The sequence below is a fragment of the Staurois parvus genome, unplaced genomic scaffold (genome assembly GCF_062004578.1).
Source record: "Staurois parvus isolate SC_StPar_1 unplaced genomic scaffold, SC_StPar_1.0 ptg000254l, whole genome shotgun sequence".
In the NCBI taxonomy this organism is placed as follows: domain Eukaryota; kingdom Metazoa; phylum Chordata; class Amphibia; order Anura; family Ranidae; genus Staurois; species Staurois parvus.
This window is the reverse complement of record NW_028318050.1, coordinates 251,916-274,384: the sequence shown is the minus strand read 5'-3', so window position 1 is coordinate 274,384 and position 22,469 is coordinate 251,916. Positions and strand designations below refer to the sequence as shown.

General features: G+C 40.1%; 1 protein-coding gene and 1 pseudogene across 1 annotated transcript; both read right to left on the bottom strand.

Annotated features, from left to right (window-relative positions):
- Positions 1–1,436: 1,436 nt before the first annotated feature.
- On the bottom strand, positions 1,437–2,488 carry LOC149459547 (olfactory receptor 5F1-like; annotated as a pseudogene).
- Positions 2,489–16,281: 13,793 nt separating this feature from the next.
- On the bottom strand, positions 16,282–17,223 carry LOC149459546 (olfactory receptor 8G17-like). The gene has a single exon (XM_089680958.1). It carries the CDS (start codon positions 17,221–17,223, stop codon positions 16,282–16,284), a length of 942 nt encoding a protein of 313 aa, XP_089537084.1.
- Between the last annotated feature and the right edge of the window lie 5,246 nt (positions 17,224–22,469).

Sequence of the window (22,469 nt, the reverse complement as noted above, 5' to 3'; positions counted from 1 at the left end):
TTCCACATTTCCGCTTTGTGTCTATTTATGAGTCTAAGGCTCCATGTACATAAGCAGCTCCTAAACTCGAGTTAAGGAGCTTTGGTTATTTTTTTGTACCACGGTGCTGTGGAGAGCAGTGGTAGTTATTTGATTATTCCTGCCAGTATATCTGATTGACCGTACATCCCATACACTGCATACACCCTCAGTGCAGCTGGGTGAAGAGGAGTCTTTGGAGCTCTTCAAGGAAAGAAACTGTTTGTCAGAGCCTGGGTCCAAACGTGGGCCTTCTGCGGTGAGTGGCAATGTTTCTTTTTGTTGAGCCACCTGGAATGCCGGACGGCTCCCTTGCCAATTATGTGAATGATCCTGCCTGGACCTTGTTTGTCATGGACCTTGAACCCCTTGCTCCTCTCATGAACTTCCTGATATAAGCCATGTCTCTGAATTTCCTGTTTGCCAGATTATTGTGCTCTTCAGCCAGATCTTGCTCCGTTCCTTTCTCTGCTTTCATCCATTTTGCTACCACTCGTTATTGACCCTTGACTTGTTCTGGACTACGCTTCTGTTTGATTCTTACCTGCTTAATATGCTACTGGACCTCCGCTTGCTCACCTCCTGGTGGGGTGATCCTGAGGACCGCGACCTGGTGCTAACACACAACAAAATCCATTTCCACCTTCAGGAGTTCTGGTGAACACCAGTTAGTACTTAGACTCCTCACCTCAGATGAGCCCATTCCTCCACCATGGTGACCTGCCTGTGTACCTATCTTGCTGGTTTCAGTGTGAGCCTTTCCACTGCTATAGCAACTGGTCTTCGAGCCTGACCCCTGATCGTGACACTGTTGCTAGCCATATTTTTTGCACATAGTTGCTAAGGAGTTTGTTCTCAAGTTCTGCAGTTCCTCGGGCATCCGATATACCCCAGGACCCCATACAAGTTCTTAACCCCTTAATAAAGTTACAAAACAAAGTTCAATGATGGTTTTTTGACTGCATTGTGCAAAGTGTGGAAAATGTGTGCTGCCTGGCCATGCATAGTTTAGGGGGACCCAAAGCTCAGCGACTCCTAGTGCACATATATGTGCTTAGAACTGTTTTGAATTACTTATCTATGAAAATAGTAATTTGGCAACTGCAGTAGCTCTCTGCCAGTGGCTTAGCTCTTCTGCTCTGTTCCTGGAAATGTGAGTTGTTTTTGCTCACCATTGGATTGCTCCAGTTTGCCTAGTTGAATATTTAACAATATAAATACATTGCACAGGAAGTTCTGTATTGTCCCTGTCTATGACTGGCATGCCAGGGTTTGTCATAGGTCAGCAGCAGGATAAGAACATCTTTTGGACAGGTAACTCATAGAACTAATGCACAAATAGCACCTGTGCCTATGAAGATGTATGAATGCATCATTATATTATTTGATAAAAGAAAAATCAAAGGGCCAAATATTAACTATGAGCTTCGACAAATTGTCAGGAGATGTTTTTTTTTAATGAATTCAATGTGCAAACATTTAAAGACAGCATTTCTTTTTATATGTTTTATCAGCCATCTAATGAAAAGTCCAGTACTAATGCACTGGAGAATTATGCAAGTTATTTTTTTATAAGTGCAGCTTTCATATCCTTGTTCTTCAGGCTGTAGATCAGAGGATTGATTGTTGGGATTATGACACAATAGAAAAGGGCCGTCATTCTGTCCTGGTATGAGGAGAAAGGTGTCCTAAGACGAAGGTGGACATACATGACCGTGACATAGAATATGAAAACAGAGACCAGGTGGGCAGAACATGTGGACATGGCCTTTTGGCGGGCTTCCTTAGTGCGTAGAAGAAACACAGAGCACAGTATCTTGCTGTAAGAACAGAGTATAAGAAAGAATGGAATTGTCGCTCCACATATACAAACACTGAAGACGTACAGCTCAATTTGAAAGGTGTTGACACACGCCAAGTGAAGAAGAGGTGGAATGTCACAAAAGAAGTGGGCTATGTGATGAGACGCACAAAATGGTAACCTGAAAATTGAACTGGTGTGAATGAAAGACATCACAAACCCTGCAATACATGGTCCAGTGGCCAACTGATAGCACAAGTTAGAGGTCATCACTGAAGTATAACGTAGTGGGTGGCAGATAGCTATGAACCGGTCAAAGGCCATTATACCAAGGAAGATACATTCTGACCCAGCAACTGCAGAGAAGATGTACATCTGAGTGGCACAGCCAATGAAAGAGATGGATCTATCTGTGGACAGGAAGATTTCCAAAGCTTTAGGAACAATAGCGTTGATGGCACAAATTTCTAGCATGGACAAGCCCCTCAAGAAGAAATACATTGGTGTGTGAAGATGAGAGTCAAATGTAATGGCCAAGATAATGAGACCATTCCCCATTAAGGACAGGATATAAGCAACCAGGAAGAAAATCACTAAGATTATCTGAATAGAAAAAGACAGATCTGAGAATCCTAGGAGAAAAAACCTTGTTCCATTTTGCATAAGCATACTTTACAGTATTTGCCTTTTTATACAACTATGAATTCCGTTTAAAAAAAATGGAGTTTAGAGTTTATGGGATGTCCAGTGTGGCCAAAAGTCCAGAAAAGTCTTCCAAAAAAATTAAAAGTTCTAAATCTGTTTGTCAAATATTTAGATTAAAAACAAATGAGCTGTATTGCTAAAATCTTGAAAAAAAATACTGAAAGATCACTAATTTGACCCTTACAGGTGCTTGACCTAGAGACCACGGCACTGAAATCTGAGCAAATTAGCAAAAATGCATGTATACACAAAATGTTCCTCACACAAGCAGTATATCTGAGAAAGATCAATCTGTCACTCAATACTTTGTAATAAATATTGCTAATATGAATGTTCTCTTAAGTAACAAAGATTTCTGAACACCAGAGCAAAGTAAGACAAATTAGATGCAGGAAATTTAGAGTAGATGGTGTTCCGCCACAAGATTGGACTCAGCCACCAATTTAAAGTGTTTGATCACTCAAGCTGGACAATATTCTGATCCATTATCCAAAAGAGGAATTTTAATAACTCCCTAAAAAGTAGAAATACAGGCAGATATCAAAAACTTCTATTTAAATATAATAATAATTATAATAACAACCCCTGGAGGGCCTTAGATGTGGGATATGTCCTAATTTTCAACAAAGTTTCTACGGCATATCTCCCACAACCTGATCCTTCATGCCTTCCATTATTATCGGCACTGTTTGGTTGTGAAATGACAACTGCAGTTGTATCAAAATGTAGCCGGTCCTGTGCATAATGACTCTTGCAGATACTGTGCAACTGGCATGAAGTAATAGGGGTAACTGTACATACTGTTACATTGTATTTACTTTTTCAAATGTAGCACAAAGGATTTCCCTTTGATCTGCATAAGACTTTTCTTTAAGGCTAGGTTCACACCTATGCAGAGTGTGTGATGTATAATAACAATAGTGTGTGACTGTGGGGGAGGGGACATGAGAGTGTAAGCTCCTCTGGTACAGAGACTGATGTGACTGTGGGGGAGGGGACATTAGAGTGTCAGCTCCTCTGGTGCAGAGACTGATGTGACTGTGGGGGAGGGGACATTAGAGTGTCAGCTCCTCTGGTGCAGAGACTGATGTGACTGGCTCAGTGATCTCTGTACAGCGCTGCGGTATATGTCAGAGCTATATAAATGTATAATAACAATAGTGTGTGACTGTGGGGGAGGGGACATGAGAGTGTCAGCTCCTCTGGTACAGAGACTGATGTGACTGGCTCGGTGTTCTCTGTACAGCACTGCGGTATATGTCAGAGCTATATAAATGTATAATAATAATAGCGTGTGACTGTGGGGGGGGGGGCATTAGAGTGTCAGCTCCTCTGGTACAGAGACTGATGTGACTGGCTCAGTGTTCTCTGTACAGCGCTGCAGTATATGTCAGAGCTATATAAATGTATAATTATAATAATAGTGTGTGTGACTGGGGGGGCATTAGAGTGTAAGCTCCTCTGGTACAGAGACTGATGTGACTGGCTCAGTGTTCTCTGTACAGCACTGCAGTATATGTCAGAGCTATATAATGTATAATAATAATAGTGTGTGACTGTGGGGGAGGGGGCATTAGAGTGTAAGCTCCTCTGGTACAGAGACTGATGTGACTGTGGGGGAGGGGACATTAGAGCGTAAGCTCTTCTGGTACAGAGACTGATGTGACTGTGGGGGAGGAGACATTAGAGTGTAAGCTCCTCTGGTACAGAGACTGATGTGACTGTGGGGGAGGGGACATTAGAGTGTAAGCTCCTCTGGTACAGAGACAGATGTGACTGGCTCTGTGATCTCTGTACAACGCTGCAGTATATGTCAGAGCTATATAAATGTATAATAATTATAGTGTGTGTGACTGGGGGGGGGGGGCATTAGAGTGTAAGCTCCTCTGGTACAGAGACTGATGTGACTGGCTCTGTGATCTCTGTACAGCGCTGCAGTATATGTCAGAGCTATATAAATGTATAATAATAATAATAGTGTGTGATTGTGGGGAGACAGAGTATAAAATCTGCTAGTGCAGAGACTGATGTGACTGGCTTAGCACTGTGGTATATGTGAGAGATATATAAAAGTGTAATAATAAGACAAGTTAATGCATCAAAAAGCTCATTATCAAGCACCAATCAGATCCTTATGATTTCTATCCCTGACCCAGAGGCGGTGTGGCCATATACTTTTTGCTGGCCAAATACCAAACCAGAGGATCAACATATTAACCAAGTTACAGGAATTTTCACAGATATATTATCAACAACAGCTTAGATATTCATTGCAGTTTCTTACATTACCAGTACATGTTTTGTTCATATGTAAATAAAAAATTAAAACCTTCTTTTAAATAACCCCGTTTGATAATATATAGAATATTAACTATCTGGTATAATTCAATCACAGAGGCAACAGAAAAACACAATTCTAAACAACCTGTTAGGCAAAAGAAATTAAAAAAACCAGCACATCACAATGACAATATAATGAATATAACAGCCAATATCCCGGGATGGGACAGAAGTGACATGCCTATCCCTGAAGAATGAGGAGATCTCTGCCAGCACACGATGATCACCTCCTATGGGAAGGAGTTCTATGAAATTCTTTGAATCCCTTTTTATAATCAATCCTCTCCACAGAGAGTTCATTTTGATTCCATTTCTATTCATTATTAGATCTTAATTAACAAGAAATGCGACTGAAGCTGGGAATGCGAACACCGCACTCCGGGGAGCACTTATCAGACAACAAACACAGAAACAAGTGAGAATTAGGAATCCTCAAGGATGAGCGGCATTGTCATGAGACTCATGTTTGGCCATCTAGTCATCCATAACATGCAATGAAATGATATCCTAGAATGATAACACAATGATATGATAGTGACCAGTCTGGGGTTTATTTGCTAAAGCTGGAGAGTGCAAACCAAGCTCAATTCTGAATAGAAACTGACCACGTTTGCAAACACCCCAATGTATTTTTAAGAGGCACGGTGATTGTTTTGAAGACTTCATTTTTGCCACCAGTTTTTGAGAAATAAGAAAATAAATTAAAAATGTATTTTGTACACAATACAGTAAGATATTTCTCACATACAGCATGGGCATACTCAGAATTACAACCCAACATATATTCTTCTATGATAGCACATGTTTGAACTGATGATGTACCTGACATTGTATCTTGTCTATCACAAAAATCAATCAATTGTATCAAAACAGTGAACTGTAATGATCACTTCTATATGAGTGGTCAGGGAATATAGCTTAGTGTAGTGTCACCTAAAGAAGTCCTTGTTCCTATAAGCCAAGCAAGCCTAACCTGCTGGTACATGGCTGCCCCAGGATTACCATGTTCACTGCCCAGAAAGCACAAGAGACTAAAGAAAGGAAGAACAAAAGAGTTCCTGTAATTCCAGGAGTGCAGTTGTCCACAGGGGATGGCTGGGACTGGTGCCTCACTGGAATGTGGTCAGTTGGATGTGCAGATGGGTCAGTTCAGGTGACAGGCAGAGACACAGTCAGCAAACAGACAAAGAATCTGTCCTGACAGCAGGAAGAAATGTGGTCAATAAACAGGCCAGGATCAGGTCAGGAGTCAGGCAGGCACTGGTGTGGGAGTGATCGGGAACACTGTTGCCGACTGCACTGGATCTGGTGACACTGTACTGATGTGGCGATGATCAAGGACACTGTTGATAGCTGCTCTGGCTCTGGTGACACTGGGACTGGTGAGGCTAACTATCATGAACACAGTTTCTGGCCGCACCGGTCTGATGACATTATGGCTATGGGAACATGAACATGAACATATGTTACATGTCCCACCCTAAAAATGTGTAACATGTTCCAAAGGTGAACTTATCCTTTAAGTATTCAGCATCAGGGAAATTAAAAAAAAAAAAAAAGTTTAACAATATTGTTTAGAAAACTATTTGGCAATTTTCACTTTTGTTTTAGTCCATGAATCCTTCCTTACAATCTGGCTCCCATACAGGGTATTAGAAAAATAATAATTATATATAATAATAACGTGCATAACATATTATTATTATTATTATTATACGGGATTTGTGGCACCAACAGTTTGCTCAGCACTTTACAATATAACGGGACACAATACAGCAACAATACAGTTCAATACAAGAGGGATAGGAGGGCCTGATCCTTGGACATATATATATAATAATAGAACAAGCTAAACATGTGAATTTGCTTTTATTCCAAATACTGAAAATCAAATAAGCAAAAAACATTTGCTTTTTAAATATGTAATTTTTTCAAATGTCTGGCATCCTAGTCATATAATTGTTTGTTTTTTTTTATAGTTTCTACCTTAACAAGGTTATTTTCAGTGTATACCTACATACTATTTAGTGGAATATCCATAGAATGTATTTTTGTTTAAATATTTGGAAATGTAAAGTAAACATTCAGAAAGAATGTTAATATAATACCATTCAAAGTGTAACCTTTTACATTTCTAGAATCCAAATGTAAAAAAGAAAGTAAAAATTTAAAGATGTATTTATTTTTTTTTTAGATATTTTAACATCTAGATACAGATACTGTACTAACAGTGAGTTTAACCATTAGCTGCCCGGCCAATGGCCGTTTGGCAGCCGGCAAAATCCTTTAGCATTTTGGGTGGACGCCATATGGCGTCCTCCCGGGCATGCGCAGTTTGCGCACCTGCAGAGTACCTCGGACACGGCCAATGACAGATCTGAGTACCGGCCCCATGTGACCTGCTGTTACAATCTCAGCCGGTCACATGACAGTTGTATACAATGGATGGCTTCATTCATGCCATCCATTGTATACTAATGTTTAGCTGTGAATGGTCACAGCGATCACATGCACAAGCTGGGCCAATCACAGCCCAGCTGTGTCATGTGATTAGCCGTGGCCAAATCACAGCTAAGCACAAAAAAAAAAAAAAAAAAAAAAACCCTGAATGATCAATGTCATTCAGGTAAATGCTTGCTTATAGCAAAGTAATTCTTTGCTATAAGCAAATTGTGTAAAAAAAAAAAAAAAATACTGACCACTTCCCCAAAGTAGTACAATGTTACTATGGCAACATTGTACTACTTTGCGCATAGTGAAATATGAAAAAAAATCTGAAAAAAAAGTAATAAAAAAATTAAAAATAATTAAAAAAATGAAAAAAAAAAAATTATATATATAATTTTTTCATTCTGTCACCAGTCAGTGTCCCTGATCACCGCCATGCCAGTTATATGATGACGCTGTACTGCACTGGTGACAGGATGTAAAAAAAAATACTGAAAATATTTTTTTTAATTTTTTCATTTTCCAAAAAATTATGACAAAAGAAATACAACTTCAAAAAACTCGCCATTCCTCTTATGAAGTACGTCGGACTGTCTACTCTGCAAAAAGGGGTCATTTGGGGATATCTGTACTGTCCTGACATTTGGGGGATATCTGTCCTGTCCTGACATTTGGGGGATATCTGTACCGTCCTGACATTTGGGGGATATCTGTACTGTCCTGACATTTGGGGGATATCTGTACCGTCCTGACATTTGGGGGATATCTGTACCGTCCTGACATTTGGGGGATATCTGTACTGTCCTGACATTTGGGGGATATCTGTACTGTTCTGACATTTGGGGGATATCTGTACTGTCCTGACATTTGGGGGATATCTGTACTGTTCTGACATTTGGGGGATATCTGTACTGTCCTGACATTTGGGGGATATCTGTACTGTCCTGACATTTGGGGGATATCTGTACTGTCCTGACATTTGGGGGATATCTGTACTGTCCTGACATTTGGGGGATATCTGTACCGTCCTGACATTTGGGGGATATCTGTACCGTCCTGACATTTGGGGGATATCTGTACCGTCCTGACATTTGGGGGATATCTGTACTGTTCTGACATTTGGGGGATATCTGTCCTGTCCTGACATTTGGGGGATATCTGTCCTGTCCTGACATTTGGGGGATATCTGTACCGTCCTGACATTTGGGGGATATCTGTACCGTCCTGACATTTGGGGGATATCTGTACCGTCCTGACATTTGGGGGATATCTGTACCGTCCTGACATTTGGGGGATATCTGTACCGTCCTGACATTTGGGGGATATCTGTACCGTTCTGACATTTGGGGGATATCTGTACCGTCCTGACATTTGGGGGATATCTGTACCGTCCTGACATTTGGGGGATATCTGTACTGTTCTGACATTTGGGGGATATCTGTACTGTCCTGACATTTGGGGGATATCTGTACTGTTCTGACATTCTTGGACCTCAAGAAATTAGATTGGCTGTCAGTACTTCAGGATTGATCAATATTCAGATCTATACCATAGTTTGTGAACTCTATAACTTTCCTACAAACTAAATAATACATCCTAATTTGGGTTATTTTCACCAAAGACATGGAGCAGAATACATCTCGGCCTAAATCTATGAAGAACAATTACTTATTGTATTTTGTAACACAAAATAAAGAAAAACGTGTTTATTTTCAAAATTTTTTATCTTTTTTTGTTAATTTAGCAAAAAATAAAAACCCTGGAGGTGATTAAATACCACAGAAAGAAAGCTCTAGTTGTGTGAAGAAAATTATAAAATGTTAGTTTGGGTACAATGTTGTATGACCGCGCAATTGTCATTCAAAGTGTGAGAGCGCTGAAACCTGAAAAATGGTCTGGGCAGGAAGGGGGTAAAAGTGCCCGGTATTGAATTGGTTAAATATTATATATATATACCAGATTATCACATTGGCTACATATAATAATAATTATTATTATTAGTAGTAGTAATATTATTATTATTACTGTATATCTATGAAGACTGAAAATAAACAGGCGGAATCCTCCAATTTAGTTTCTGATACATGCATCTGAACCAGGGGCGGACTGACCATTTGGAAACTCGCGCACTGCCCGAGGGCCCAGGGTCAGTAGGGAGCCCCATGAGATACTCCTGGTACCTTTTTCATAAGCTTTTTTGAGTTTGGGCAAGGACACAGGGGCCCCATGATCCCCTATTGCCCGGGGGCCCCATGATTTGTCAGTCCACCCCTGATCTGAACTGTCATATATGTTGTTGCTGTATACTGTAGTGCTTTGTATGATTTACCATGACCCAGAGTCCATTCAGAGTCACAACTAGATGCAGAGAAAGTAGATAATTGTTAAAGCAATGCAATACAAAACCTGTGTGTGACTTTTCATGCCTTGATGCATTTTTTATTTTCTACATAAACCAATTATTTGTAAAGCTAAATGGTCCCTTGGCTTTCCCCAGCACAGCGGAGTACATATTAGCATTGTCAGGACAATCACATTGCAATTCTTCTGAGATCAACCTAAAAGGCAGCTGCTCACTTTTTACAAACAATAATCTTCATGGATCAGAAAATGAAGCTTTAGCCAGAGGACTTTGACTGACTTCAGCATACAAATCTGCCTGTTATTATAAGGAGTGCTGGAAAACAATGGGGCTCATTTACTGGAGGAAAAGAGAATATTCATTGAGCAAAGTTACATTGATCTCACTAGGCTTGGGCATGACCAGATAACTGAAGGCAGAAAAAAATACTAAAATGGAAATGAATATAGAAATTTCTGCAGATGTATTGGCATCTCTTTTCTGGTTCATCCAAGTTCCATGCAATCACTGAGCTAATTACTTTTCAAGATGGAAGAACTTTTGACATTCTCATTTTAACCGCTTTGACTCTCCCACCTGTTTACCCCCCTATGGACCAAACCATATTTCACATTTCCGCTATGTGTCTATTCATGAGTCTAACTCTGTAATACATCCCGTACACCCCATACATCCCATACATTCTATACATCCCATACACCCCGTACACCTCATACATCCCGTATATCCCGTATACCCTGTATATTCCATACATCCCGCACTCCCCATACATCCTGTACATCCCATACACCCCGTACATCCCATACACCCATACACCCTTTACACCTCATACATCCCGTACATCCTGTACACATCGCACATCCCGTACACCCAGTTCCCCCCTGTACATCCCATACTCCCCATACATCCCATTCACCCATACACCCTTTACACCCCATACATCCTGTACATTCCGTACATCCCATACACCCCATACATCCCATACACCCGATACATTCCATACATCCCATACATCCCGTACATCCCATACACCCTTTACACCCCATACATCCCGTACATCCCGTACACATCACACATCCCGTACACCCAGTACACCCCGTACATCCCATACATCCCGTACACACAGTACACCCCGTACATCCCATACATCCAGTACACCCCGTACATTCGTACATCCCGTACACCCTGTATATCCCATACATCCCTTATACCCTTTACATCCCATACATCACGTACATCCCATACGTCCTGTACACCCCATACACCCCATACATCCCGTACATCCCGTACACCCCATACATCCCGTACATCCAATACACCCATACACCCATTACATCCCATACATCCCATACACCCCGTACATCCTGTAAATCCCATACATCCTGTACATCCCGTATACTCCGTATATCCCATACACCCCGTACACCCCATACACCCTTTACACCCTATACAACCTGTACACATTGCACATCCCATACACCCAGTTCCCCCCTGTACATCCCATACACTCTGTACATCCCATTCACCCATACACCCTTTACACCCCATACATCCCGTATATCCCGTACACCCCGTACATCCCGTACATCCCGTACACCCTTTACACCCCATACATTCCATACACCCCATACATCCCGTACATCCCATACACCCTTTACACCCTATACTTCCCGTACACCCTGTATATCCCATACATCCCTTATACCCTATACATCCCATACATCCCGTAAATTTTATACATCCTGTACACCCCATACATCCCATACACCCCATACACCTGTACATCCCGTACATCCTGTATACCCTGTACACCCCGTACATCCCATACACCCATACACCCTTTACACCCCATACATCTCATACATCCCATACAGCCCATACATCACATACAGCCCATACATCACATACAGCCCATACATCACATACACCCTGTACACCCTGTACATCCCATACACTACACACATCCCATACATCCCATACATCCCATACACCCATACACCCTTTACATCCATTACATCCCATACATCCCATACACCCCGTACATCCTGTACATCCCATAAATCCTGTACATCCCGTACACCCCGTACATCCAATACACCTGTACACCCCGTACATCCTGTACATCCCGTACATCCTTTACACCTTGCACATCCCATACATTCCGTACACTCCGAACATCCAATACACTCATACACCCTGTACATCCCATACATCCCGTACACCCCGTACATCCCATACATCCAGTACACCCCGTACATTCGTACATCCCGTACACCCTGTATATCCCATACATCCCTTATACCCTTTACATCCCATACATCACGTACATCCCATACGTCCTGTACACCCCATACACCCCATACATCCCGTACATCCCGTACACCCCATACATCCCGTACATCCCATACACCCATACACCCATTACATCCCATACATCCCATACACCCCGTACATCCTGTAAATCCCATACATCCTGTACATCCCGTATACTCCGTATATCCCATACACCCCGTACACCCCATACACCCTTTACACCCTATACAACCTGTACACATTGCACATCCCATACACCCAGTTCCCCCCTGTACATCCCATACACTCTGTACATCCCATTCACCCATACACCCTTTACACCCCATACATCCCGTATATCCCGTACACCCCGTACATCCCGTACATCCCGTACACCCTTTACACCCCATACATTCCATACACCCCATACATCCCGTACATCCCATACACCCTTTACACCCTATACTTCCCGTACACCCTGTATATCCCATACATCCCTTATACCCTATACATCCCATACATCCCGTAAATTTTATACATCCTGTACACCCCATACATCCCATACACCCCATACACCTGTACATCCCGTACATCCTGTATACCCTGTACACCCCGTACATCCCATACACCCATACACCCTTTACACCCCATACATCTCATACATCCCATACAGCCCATACATCACATACAGCCCATATATCACATACAGCCCATACATCACATACACCCTGTACACCCTGTACATCCCATACACTACACACATCCCATACATCCCATACATCCCATACACCCATACACCCTTTACATCCATTACATCCCATACACCCCGTACATCCTGTACATCCCATAAATCCTGTACATCCCGTACACCCCGTACATCCAATACACCTGTGCACCCCGTACATCCTGTACATCCCGTACATCCTTTACACCTTGCACATCCCATACATTCCGTACACTCCGAACATCCAATACACTCATACACCCTGTACATCCCATACATCCCGTACACCCCGTACACCCCATACATCCCGTACATCCCGTAAACCCCGTACATCCCATACATCTCTTACACCTCGTACACTGCTTACACTTCATACACCCCATACATCCCTTACACCACGTACACCCCGTACGTCCCATACACCGCGTATATCCCGTACACCCATATACCCTGTACATTCCTTACAATCCATACACCCAGTACACCCTGTACACCCCATACATCCTCTACACCCCGTACACCCCATACATCCCGTATACCCCATACACCCCATACATCCCTTACACCCCATACATCACATATACCCCATGCACCCCATACACCCCATACATCCCGTATATTCCTTACACCCTGTACACCCCATACATCTCGTACACCTCATACGGGCAAGCAGATATACTGACAGATCTGCAGGAGACCTGCATGGCATCAGCAATCTGCTGATCACTGGAGCAATGGTTTTCAGGCTCCTGCAGCAAAAAATTACAAATGCACTTTTTTACCTGCAAAAAAAAGTACTTTTCTTATCTCTTTTTATAAAAATGAAAAAAAGTTAAAATTTTTAGTTTTTTCAAATTTAATCAGGAATAGTTTAAACACAAGTACTATTACAGCGGGGAAAACATGTGCATTTTATTCTGCCACTTGTTATATTTACGGCAACATTAAAATTACATTTTTGGTACAAAGCATGTTAGAATTATTTACAAAAGAAATATTTTTTTTGGTACATTTTGCATATAATTCATTTTTTTCTTAATGCATCAGGAATATAAAGTTCTTACTGATTTAATATAATACAGATATACCCCAAACAATGTATTTTGTAACAGTAAACCCTTAACGATAACAATGTATATATGTTCTTTAAAATATATTTTTTTTTTCGAACAAATATTTTAAAATAGAAACATGGAAAAGGAGATGAAACTGTTAAATGGTGCTTATACAGGGTGCTCTACTGAAAGTTAGGTAGTAAAATAAAGGGTAAATAAGGCCATGTCCTGGTTATTCTAGTTATACTAGTTCACACTACAGCGGTACGGTAAATCCCATGTGATTCGCACAGCAACCACACCACATGCAATTTGATTTGATATTTGCACCGCACCAAAAAGGTACAGGACCCTTTTTTTGGTCCACACTAGAATCGGATTGCATGGGTATTCACACCTATGCGATCTGATTTTGCACATCGCATTGTGTTTTGTGGACTGATTTCGGGGGGGTTGTTAACTTAACATACACACTCGCAGCGGTTCGCGATTGTGATGAGGTGCAGAATTCGCACTGAACCCCCCATACATCCCGTACTCCCTGTACATCCCATACACCCCATACAACCCATATACCCCGTACACCCCATACATCCCGTACACACCTGCGAATTCCGCACCGCACCAGTTTGAACCCGGGCTTAAAGCGGAGCTCCACCCAAAAGGGGAAGTTCTGCTTTAAGGACTGTTCCCCCGCTCCCCATTAAGGATTGGCACCTTTGGGGGGCGGAGCAGGTACCCAAATTTTACAGGTACCTGCTCCCACTTCCAGTCCTATCACCTAGGTCAGTGGTGGGCAACCTTTTTTTTCAACTGAGCCAAATCTCGCCAAAACCACGATTGAAATTTATTTTGAGAGCCACATTTTTAAAACTGAAAATACATAGGATGGTACACTGTTTTTAGTTTCAATAAGTTTTTATAGTAATTCATCCCCCATAGTAATTCATCCCCCATATAGTAATTCATCCCCCATAGTAATTCATCCCCCATATAGTAATTCATCCCCCATAGTAATTCATCCCCCATATAGTAATTCATCCCCCCTATAGTAATTCATCCCCCATATAGTAATTCATCCCCCATAGTAATTCATCCCCCATAGTAATTCATCCCCCATAGTAATTCATCCCCCATATAGTAATTCATCCCCCATAGTAATTCATTGCCCCTATAGTAATTCATCCCCCATATAGTAATTCATCCCCCATATAGTAATTCATCCCCCATAGTAATTCATCCCCCATATAGTAATTCATCCCCCCTATAGTAATTCATCCCCCATAGTAATTCATCCCCCCTATAGTAATTCATCCCCCATAGTAATTCATCCCCCATATAGTAATTCATCCCCCCTATAGTAATTCATCCCCCATAGTAATTCATCCCCCATAGTAATTCATCCCCCATATTAATTCATCCCTCATATAGTAGTAGTAAGTAAGTAGCAAGTAGTAAGCCAAGTCCCCCCTGTGTCAATTCACTTACCTTTGCTCCGCGCGTTCCTCTCGCCGTGCTCCCGCGCCGTTCCGGTCTTAAGGGCGGACTGTGAGAGGAGCCTAGCTCCTCTCACGTTCGTCACGCTGCCTCGCCTACACACATCCTGACAGCCAATCACTGGCTATCAGGATGTGAGTGGCAGCGAGACTGGCCAATCATTGCATTTGAGCATGCTGCCCTGGCTGTTTTTTTTTTGGATCACGCTGCAGAGTCCCTGCCGCCCGAGAGGAGGGAGGGGAGTGGGCGCCCGGCACACAAGAGCCGCATTAAAGCATGTAAAGAGCCGCATGTGGCTCGCGAGCCGCGGCTTGCCGACCACTGACCTAGGTGATCGGAAGCGGAAGGTGTCCTCCCTCACTCCCTCCCTGTAGTCTTTTGGGACACGTGACAGGTCCCAGAAGACTACAGGACAATTCAGGTAGCGCAGCGCTACATGCGCATGCGCAGTGGTACCCGGCTGTGAGGCCACGATTGAAGGTGCTCCTGCTGCTGTGTCTCATCCAATGAAGAGAGAGAGACCCAGGAGAGCCTTGGCTTTTGTACACATCGCTGTATCAGGCTCAGGTAAGTATTGGAGGGGCTGCGGAGGTGCTGCACACTAAAGGTTTTTACATTCATGCATAGAATGCCTTCTCAACCACTTTAATGCCTTTTTTGACAATCCCTTGAAAATAGACAAAATTGGCTAGATTTGTCCCCTAGATACTTCAGAGGGTTCAATTTTGAGTGGGGATTCATAAGCTTCATGCAGGGTTTGTCAAATGACCTACAAACTGAACTAACATGCTAATTTCTATTAATAAATCAGGTCCCATCATGATCCTTACTCAGCTGATATCTATTTGGTTTTAATTTCATAAAATCTGATTTTATTTGTCCAAAAGTGATCCTTGACTATGTTTGTTTATAACTTTTTTTTATACTTTAATGTCATTTTTCAGCTTCATATTTTTCAGTGTGTTGGCATTTTGGTGGTTATTAACATTATTAGGTTTCCACTGAATTTTCAACAAGGGACATTAGGGTTAAGTTTAGATTAATTATTCATTGAATTTGAGACAATCTTCCTTAAACCGTCTAGAAATGCTGTTCTAAAATCCTGGTTCCGCAGACTGTAAATGAGAGGATTGAGAAAAGGAAGGATCACGGAGTAAAAGACAGACACCACATTCGCACCAACAAATGGATGATTAGTGATTGGCCCAATATAATTAAACATGATGGAGAAATAAAAAATGAGGACCATAGTCAGATGAGGGGTACATGTAGAGAAAACTTTACTTCTGTTGCCTTTAACTTTCATTTTCAGAACAGTTTGAAATATATAGACATAGGGCAGGAAGGTCAGTATCAGAGACCCACCTCCGAGGAAACAACCAGAGAGAACCATGAGCAAAATATTGATGTAAATGTCACTGCAAGACATCTTAAGCAACTGGGGGAGGTCACAGAAAAAGTTTTCTAAAATATGTGACCCACAAAATTTTAATCTGATGGCAAAAAGTGTTTGAACTAAAGAATTCATAGCACTGAGACAGAACACGAAGGACATCAACTGTAGGCACACTCTCCAACTCATGATCTGAACATAATGCAGGGGCTTACAAACAGCAGTATATCGATCGTAGGACATGACAGACAACAGAATTGTCTCAGAGGCATCAAAAAACATAAAGAAGAAGATTTGGGTCATACAAGCCGTTGTGGTAATCTTTCTTCTCTGGGTGTGAAGGTCAAATAACATTCGTGGGACAGTGACTGAAGAACAACAGATGTCCAAACCAGCCAGGTTCCCCAGGAAGAAATACATAGGAACATGGAGGTGAGAGTCGGCGACTATGAGGACAATGATCAGCAAATTCCAGATTAATGTCAGAAAGTAGATGAGGAGGAAGAAGAGAAAGAGAGGAAGCTGAAGAATCGGACGGTCAGACAAACCAGTGAAAAGTAATTCATTTAAAAATGTCAGATTTCCCATTACAACTATTTTATTTGCTTTTAAAGCAAGAAAATTAAGATATATATGAAATAGTTGTAATTTTTTTTTTTTGTACAAATAACAGGATGACTTTATTTTAATTCAGACAGAATACGGAATTGTTTCCAAATGAAGGCTCAAAAATTCTGCAATATTACAAAAGTATCAGAAAGATTCTTGTTACTGTTAGCAATGTGAGTTTTTCAAATTATTTACTAAAATTCTCAAATATGGAATCATCAAAGTTTCTGCAATATATATTAGGCCACATGTAACGCCGGGTACACACTATAAGAAAATCAGACAAGCAATCATTTGGTTTTCCTCGATTGTTTGCAGCATGTTGCACTCGACGGTGGTACTAACTGTGTAAAAATTCTCGAACAAGGCTTTTTTTGCTCGACATAGAAATGTTGTATGTAGATTATAATGTTGTTTATAATTTCCGATCATGTGAAAGTCTTCTGTATCAGATTTTTCTTGTGTGAAAACAGTACACATTAAATGAAAATTGTTAGTTCTGTTCACGTACAAGAAAAAAAATTGGAGTTTGTCCCTTCAGAACTTTTCATTTGGAAGGTCTGAATTGGCAAAAAATCCAGAATATTGTACGATTGTTCCTCATATGGAAATGTTTGTCCATTGTTTTATAGTGTGTACCCAACTTAATTTAGATTGGACATCAATAATTGGACTGAAAAAGATTTTTTCCTATGGCATCACAAACAAAAACTATGACTTTGTGTCATTACTCAGACAGCCCAGCCCATATAAAAGGAAAGCCAAATTTGGTAACAGCTATTTTGTCTAAAATACTCTAAAATTGTTCAGTCTGAGGGATTAGTATATTTTCTTTCTTCATTACAGAGAAAGAAATTTAATGAAAAAAAGAAAAAAAGACTAAGTGGTTCATTGAGTTTACCCCTTTTCTTTTTTCTTGGGGTTTTTTTTTTAGATTATTTTCTTTTTCAGGCTCTTATTCAGTGTGATTTTTCCTGGTGATCCTGCCATTAACACATCAGGGTTTATTCCTTAAAACTGGAAAGTGCAAAATCTGGCACAACTTTTCATAGAAACCAATCAGCTTCCAGGTTTTATTGCCAAAGCTTAATTGAAGTTAAAAGCTGATTGGCTGCCATGCACAACTGCACCAGATTCTGTGCTCCAGTTTTAGTAAATCTACTCACTGTCCTAGGGTGGTAATGCTCACTGAACTTTCTGTAACAGAACAACAGAAACAGGACAGATCTACAGAAACCTTCTCTTCCTCATCTCCATAACACAGAGATGGGGGCTTCTGTTGGTCTCAGAGGTTACTGAAAACAATGTCACTGATAACACTGCAACGCAGGCAGATATCACAGAAAGTTATCAGTTCATAATATTTCTTGCATGTTTTTTTTTTGCACTTTTTGCACTTGTCAATGTATAGACAGCCAGCTATAACAAAATACTTTCAATGTTATACTTACCAGACCAAAAGGATACAAATCAGAAACATTCATTGTTAGGGTTCACATATAAAGCATGCTAAAATTACCTAACCACCAATATTTTAAAATGTGTTAATCACCATTTAGCACAATGTGCAGCTTTATAAATCAAGGACATTTCTGGCACTGAAGTATCTAGGGATCCATGGATGTGTTTGTTCCACGGTACAGCTAGTTCAATAGGACAGTATAGGACAGGGGTAGGCAACCTGCGGCTCTCTAGCTGTTGTGGAACTACATTTCCCATGAGGCATTGCAACATTACAAAACTGACAGTTACAGCTATGACTTGCAGAGGCATGATGGAACTTGTAGTCCTGCAACAGCTGGAGAGCCGCAGGTTGCCTACCCCTGGTATAGGAAAACATTTAATTCTCCATTTATTAAATGCATCCAAAGGACGTATTCCAAAGCTTTGGGGCTTGCAAGAGATTCTTTCAATGGTCAATTGGCTAAGGAGGGTGGACTGTATTTGAACCATGAGAAAACGATATCACTTAAGTGGATATTTGATGGAAAAATGATCAAAGATATGGGAAGGGTGGTTTAAGTTAAAAAAAAAAACCCAAACATATATGGAGTTGATGGTGGTCAGAAAGAGTGAGAAGAGCAAAGGAAGATTTCTTAAAGAGGTAATAGATAGTAGAGATGTGTACCAGGGGGAGAAGTAAAATGAAGTTTAAATCTAATTCCTTTTTCCTTTTTTTTTCTCTTTTGTTTTAAGGGTGTTGGGTAGGGAGGTGGATTAGCTGAGAATTGTGTTCTAAGGTGCTGTATATATAAAGGTTTTTGTATGTAAGAAAAGAAAAAAAAGATAAATTAATAAAATTAATAAAAATATAAATCAAGGCTAAGGTATTACTTTTTCCTATAAGGCCTCATACACACAGGAAGTTAAAAAAATCTTCTAGAATATGTCCTCCTGGCAGCAGCATTTTGTAGAAAAAAAGCTTGATGCTTGGAAAAGAGTTTTTACGAGAGTTTAGGCATGTTTACAAGCATCGAGCTCTGGGGCGTTAACACTGTTCAACAAATTTTTATTTTTTGCCAGTTTTGGAAACAAAAGGATCCATTTCATAATGAATTTCACATTCTGAGTTCAAATATAACAATGAAATTTGTCAATTGGCTCTAGTTTTTCTGTAAACGGAAAGTTTTCTACTATAGGCGTAATGACTACATAATGCACAATAATTATATAGATAGATGTCTTTCCACAAATATAAAGCAAGTGATATTGACTACATAACAAAGCCTAAATGGCAGAATATATTGCATAGGATTACCAAGAAAAATTATAGCCATAAGCTAAGTTGAATCATTTTAATACTTAGGATTCTCACTAGTTTTGTCTTCAGTTTGTGTCGGTTTTGCTTCTCTTGGCTTTTCTCTTGTATTCGAGGAAAGGGCTATCTCTTACAACTGCACGTGACTACACGCTTCAGGTTCTTCCTCACTTGACTCAACCACAAAGGATTCTGGTGCTTTAGGAATTGGTAGCCCCTCTCCATGAGGAACTGGACGTATTGCCGATGGAATATTTGGATAGTGCACAGATAACTTTTTCTTCTTATTTAGCACCTTTTACAATTGGAGGCACCATACAAAAGTAACAATTACTAACATGATCTGTTGGCTCTCTCCAAATCATTGGCACAGCGAAAGGCATAGATGCCTTTTTTCCATTCAACCATTGCTCCAGTGCCGTCCCACAAGAATTGCAGCATATATGTGGTGCCCAGCTCTTGTCCTGGTCTCCTATCTTGCAGCCAAAATACAAGTTGTAGGCTTTCTTAATCATTCCTGTTATCCTCCTTTTTTGTGAGATAAAAGTTATTTCACCGCAGATATAGCAGAAATTATCTGCTTTATTCACACAAGTTCGAGGCATTACTGAGTAGCCTATATAAGCATAAAACGAAATGTAAAGACGAACTACAATCAGCTACAGATACTGCAGCTTTTATGCAGTGAAGTGATGCAATTAAAGGCTAATATTGCATCATCTCAGTATACATGCAATTTTCTATTGGTCACCAGTATCAATTGCGCAATATGCAGCTGAAGTTGCATCATAATTTTGAATGGCTTACGTCATTAGATGGGTGAATATATCATGGAAACTAGAGCCAATCAACATTTTTTAGGGTCATTTTCGTTTTCAGCACCCCAAAATTATGTAAGATTAGCTAATTTTATGCCCAAAACTTTTTACCTGTTGAACAGTGTAATTCATTTAATTGGCCAGAATGATAATTTATTCTGGCCATTGAAATGAACTAATGCTCAAGCGCCTCTGGCCTAGTGTTTAGACACGTTTGGGCATATTTAGACTCGTGTAGTCGTGTCAAGCGGTTTTTCGGCCCAAATGCTGCCGCTCCTGGACTTACTGACCGTGGGGGTTTTTCCGTCTGGTAAACGCTACTGCTACTAAAAGCTTCTAAAAGTCTTATAGGTCTTATAGTCTTATTAAAGCTTCATAGAGGGCTGTTTGGAAGCAGTCATAAAAAAAAGAAACAACCTGACACAACAAAAAGTGGCTGCAAAAACCCCCGGTGTGCATGAGCCCTCAATGTAAATCTATGGATACAAACACAAAGTTTAGCAGGTGGAAACAATTAGTTATGTATTTTAATCATATAAACAATTCATATGACAAAAAGCTAAATTAGTGTAAGAAAGTGTTATCATCAATAAATGTATCAACTGTTCATCATCACACAATAATTAAGAAAACAGTCTATTCATGGTTCAATGAGCTATGAGTATGTATATAAAAAACAAGTCATTCAACAGACTATGAATTTATATTTGTATCAATTAAAATAAAAATTAGCATACAAATTGTAAAGAGTGACAGTGACATATCATTTATCAATTGTGACCTGATATAAAATGTGTTCCTTTACCTGCCCAGAATTTAAAAGACATATTACCTAAAGCTGAAACAACACAAAATAATGGATATGATCATATGGTTTAGAGTGTTAGAAAAGAGTTTTATATTAGTAAAAATATAAATCTGTACATGTAAACAAACTCTCAAAAAACAGGATATATTATATTATATTATGTTATTATATTAATCATTCTGAGCTGTGTTTTTATAAATAATAATAATAATATTTGGGACCAAGAGTACCTGTGAAACAAATACTAAATACCCAGGCTGGTGTAAATATTGGATATAATGGTTTAATATGCCCCACATACTAATATTTATATTGCAAGAGTGTATGATGGATCTGCAATCATCTGGGATTAATCTACACATGCACAGGAGTGTACGATGGATCTGCAATCATCTGGGATTAATCTACACATGCACAGGAGTGTACGATGGATCTCTATTCATCTGGGATTAATCTAAAACACAACTCTTTAGGAAAATGAATTACCAGGAGAAAACAAAGCATCAGTTGAATTAATTGATCCCTTACTAAAAAAAAATAAATAAATTGACTGTGTTTTGTTTTATCAGTTCATGTTTTATTTTAGGGATAGGTAAATGCTTCCCCAATTTTTAATGTTAGGTTGACCCTTGCCTGTATGGAAAATCTAGTGTAATGTCAGCTCTGCCAAGGAGCAGTGCCAAGTGAATTTTAGTGTATCACACTGCTTTCTTTTCAATTTTAATTTTTTTATGTATTTTTATTTTATTTTTTTCTCAACTTTACATAGTGACACTTTATTTATGTGTAAATGGTGTGCAGTACTAAATTACATATACATAAAAAGTATATAAGATCATTA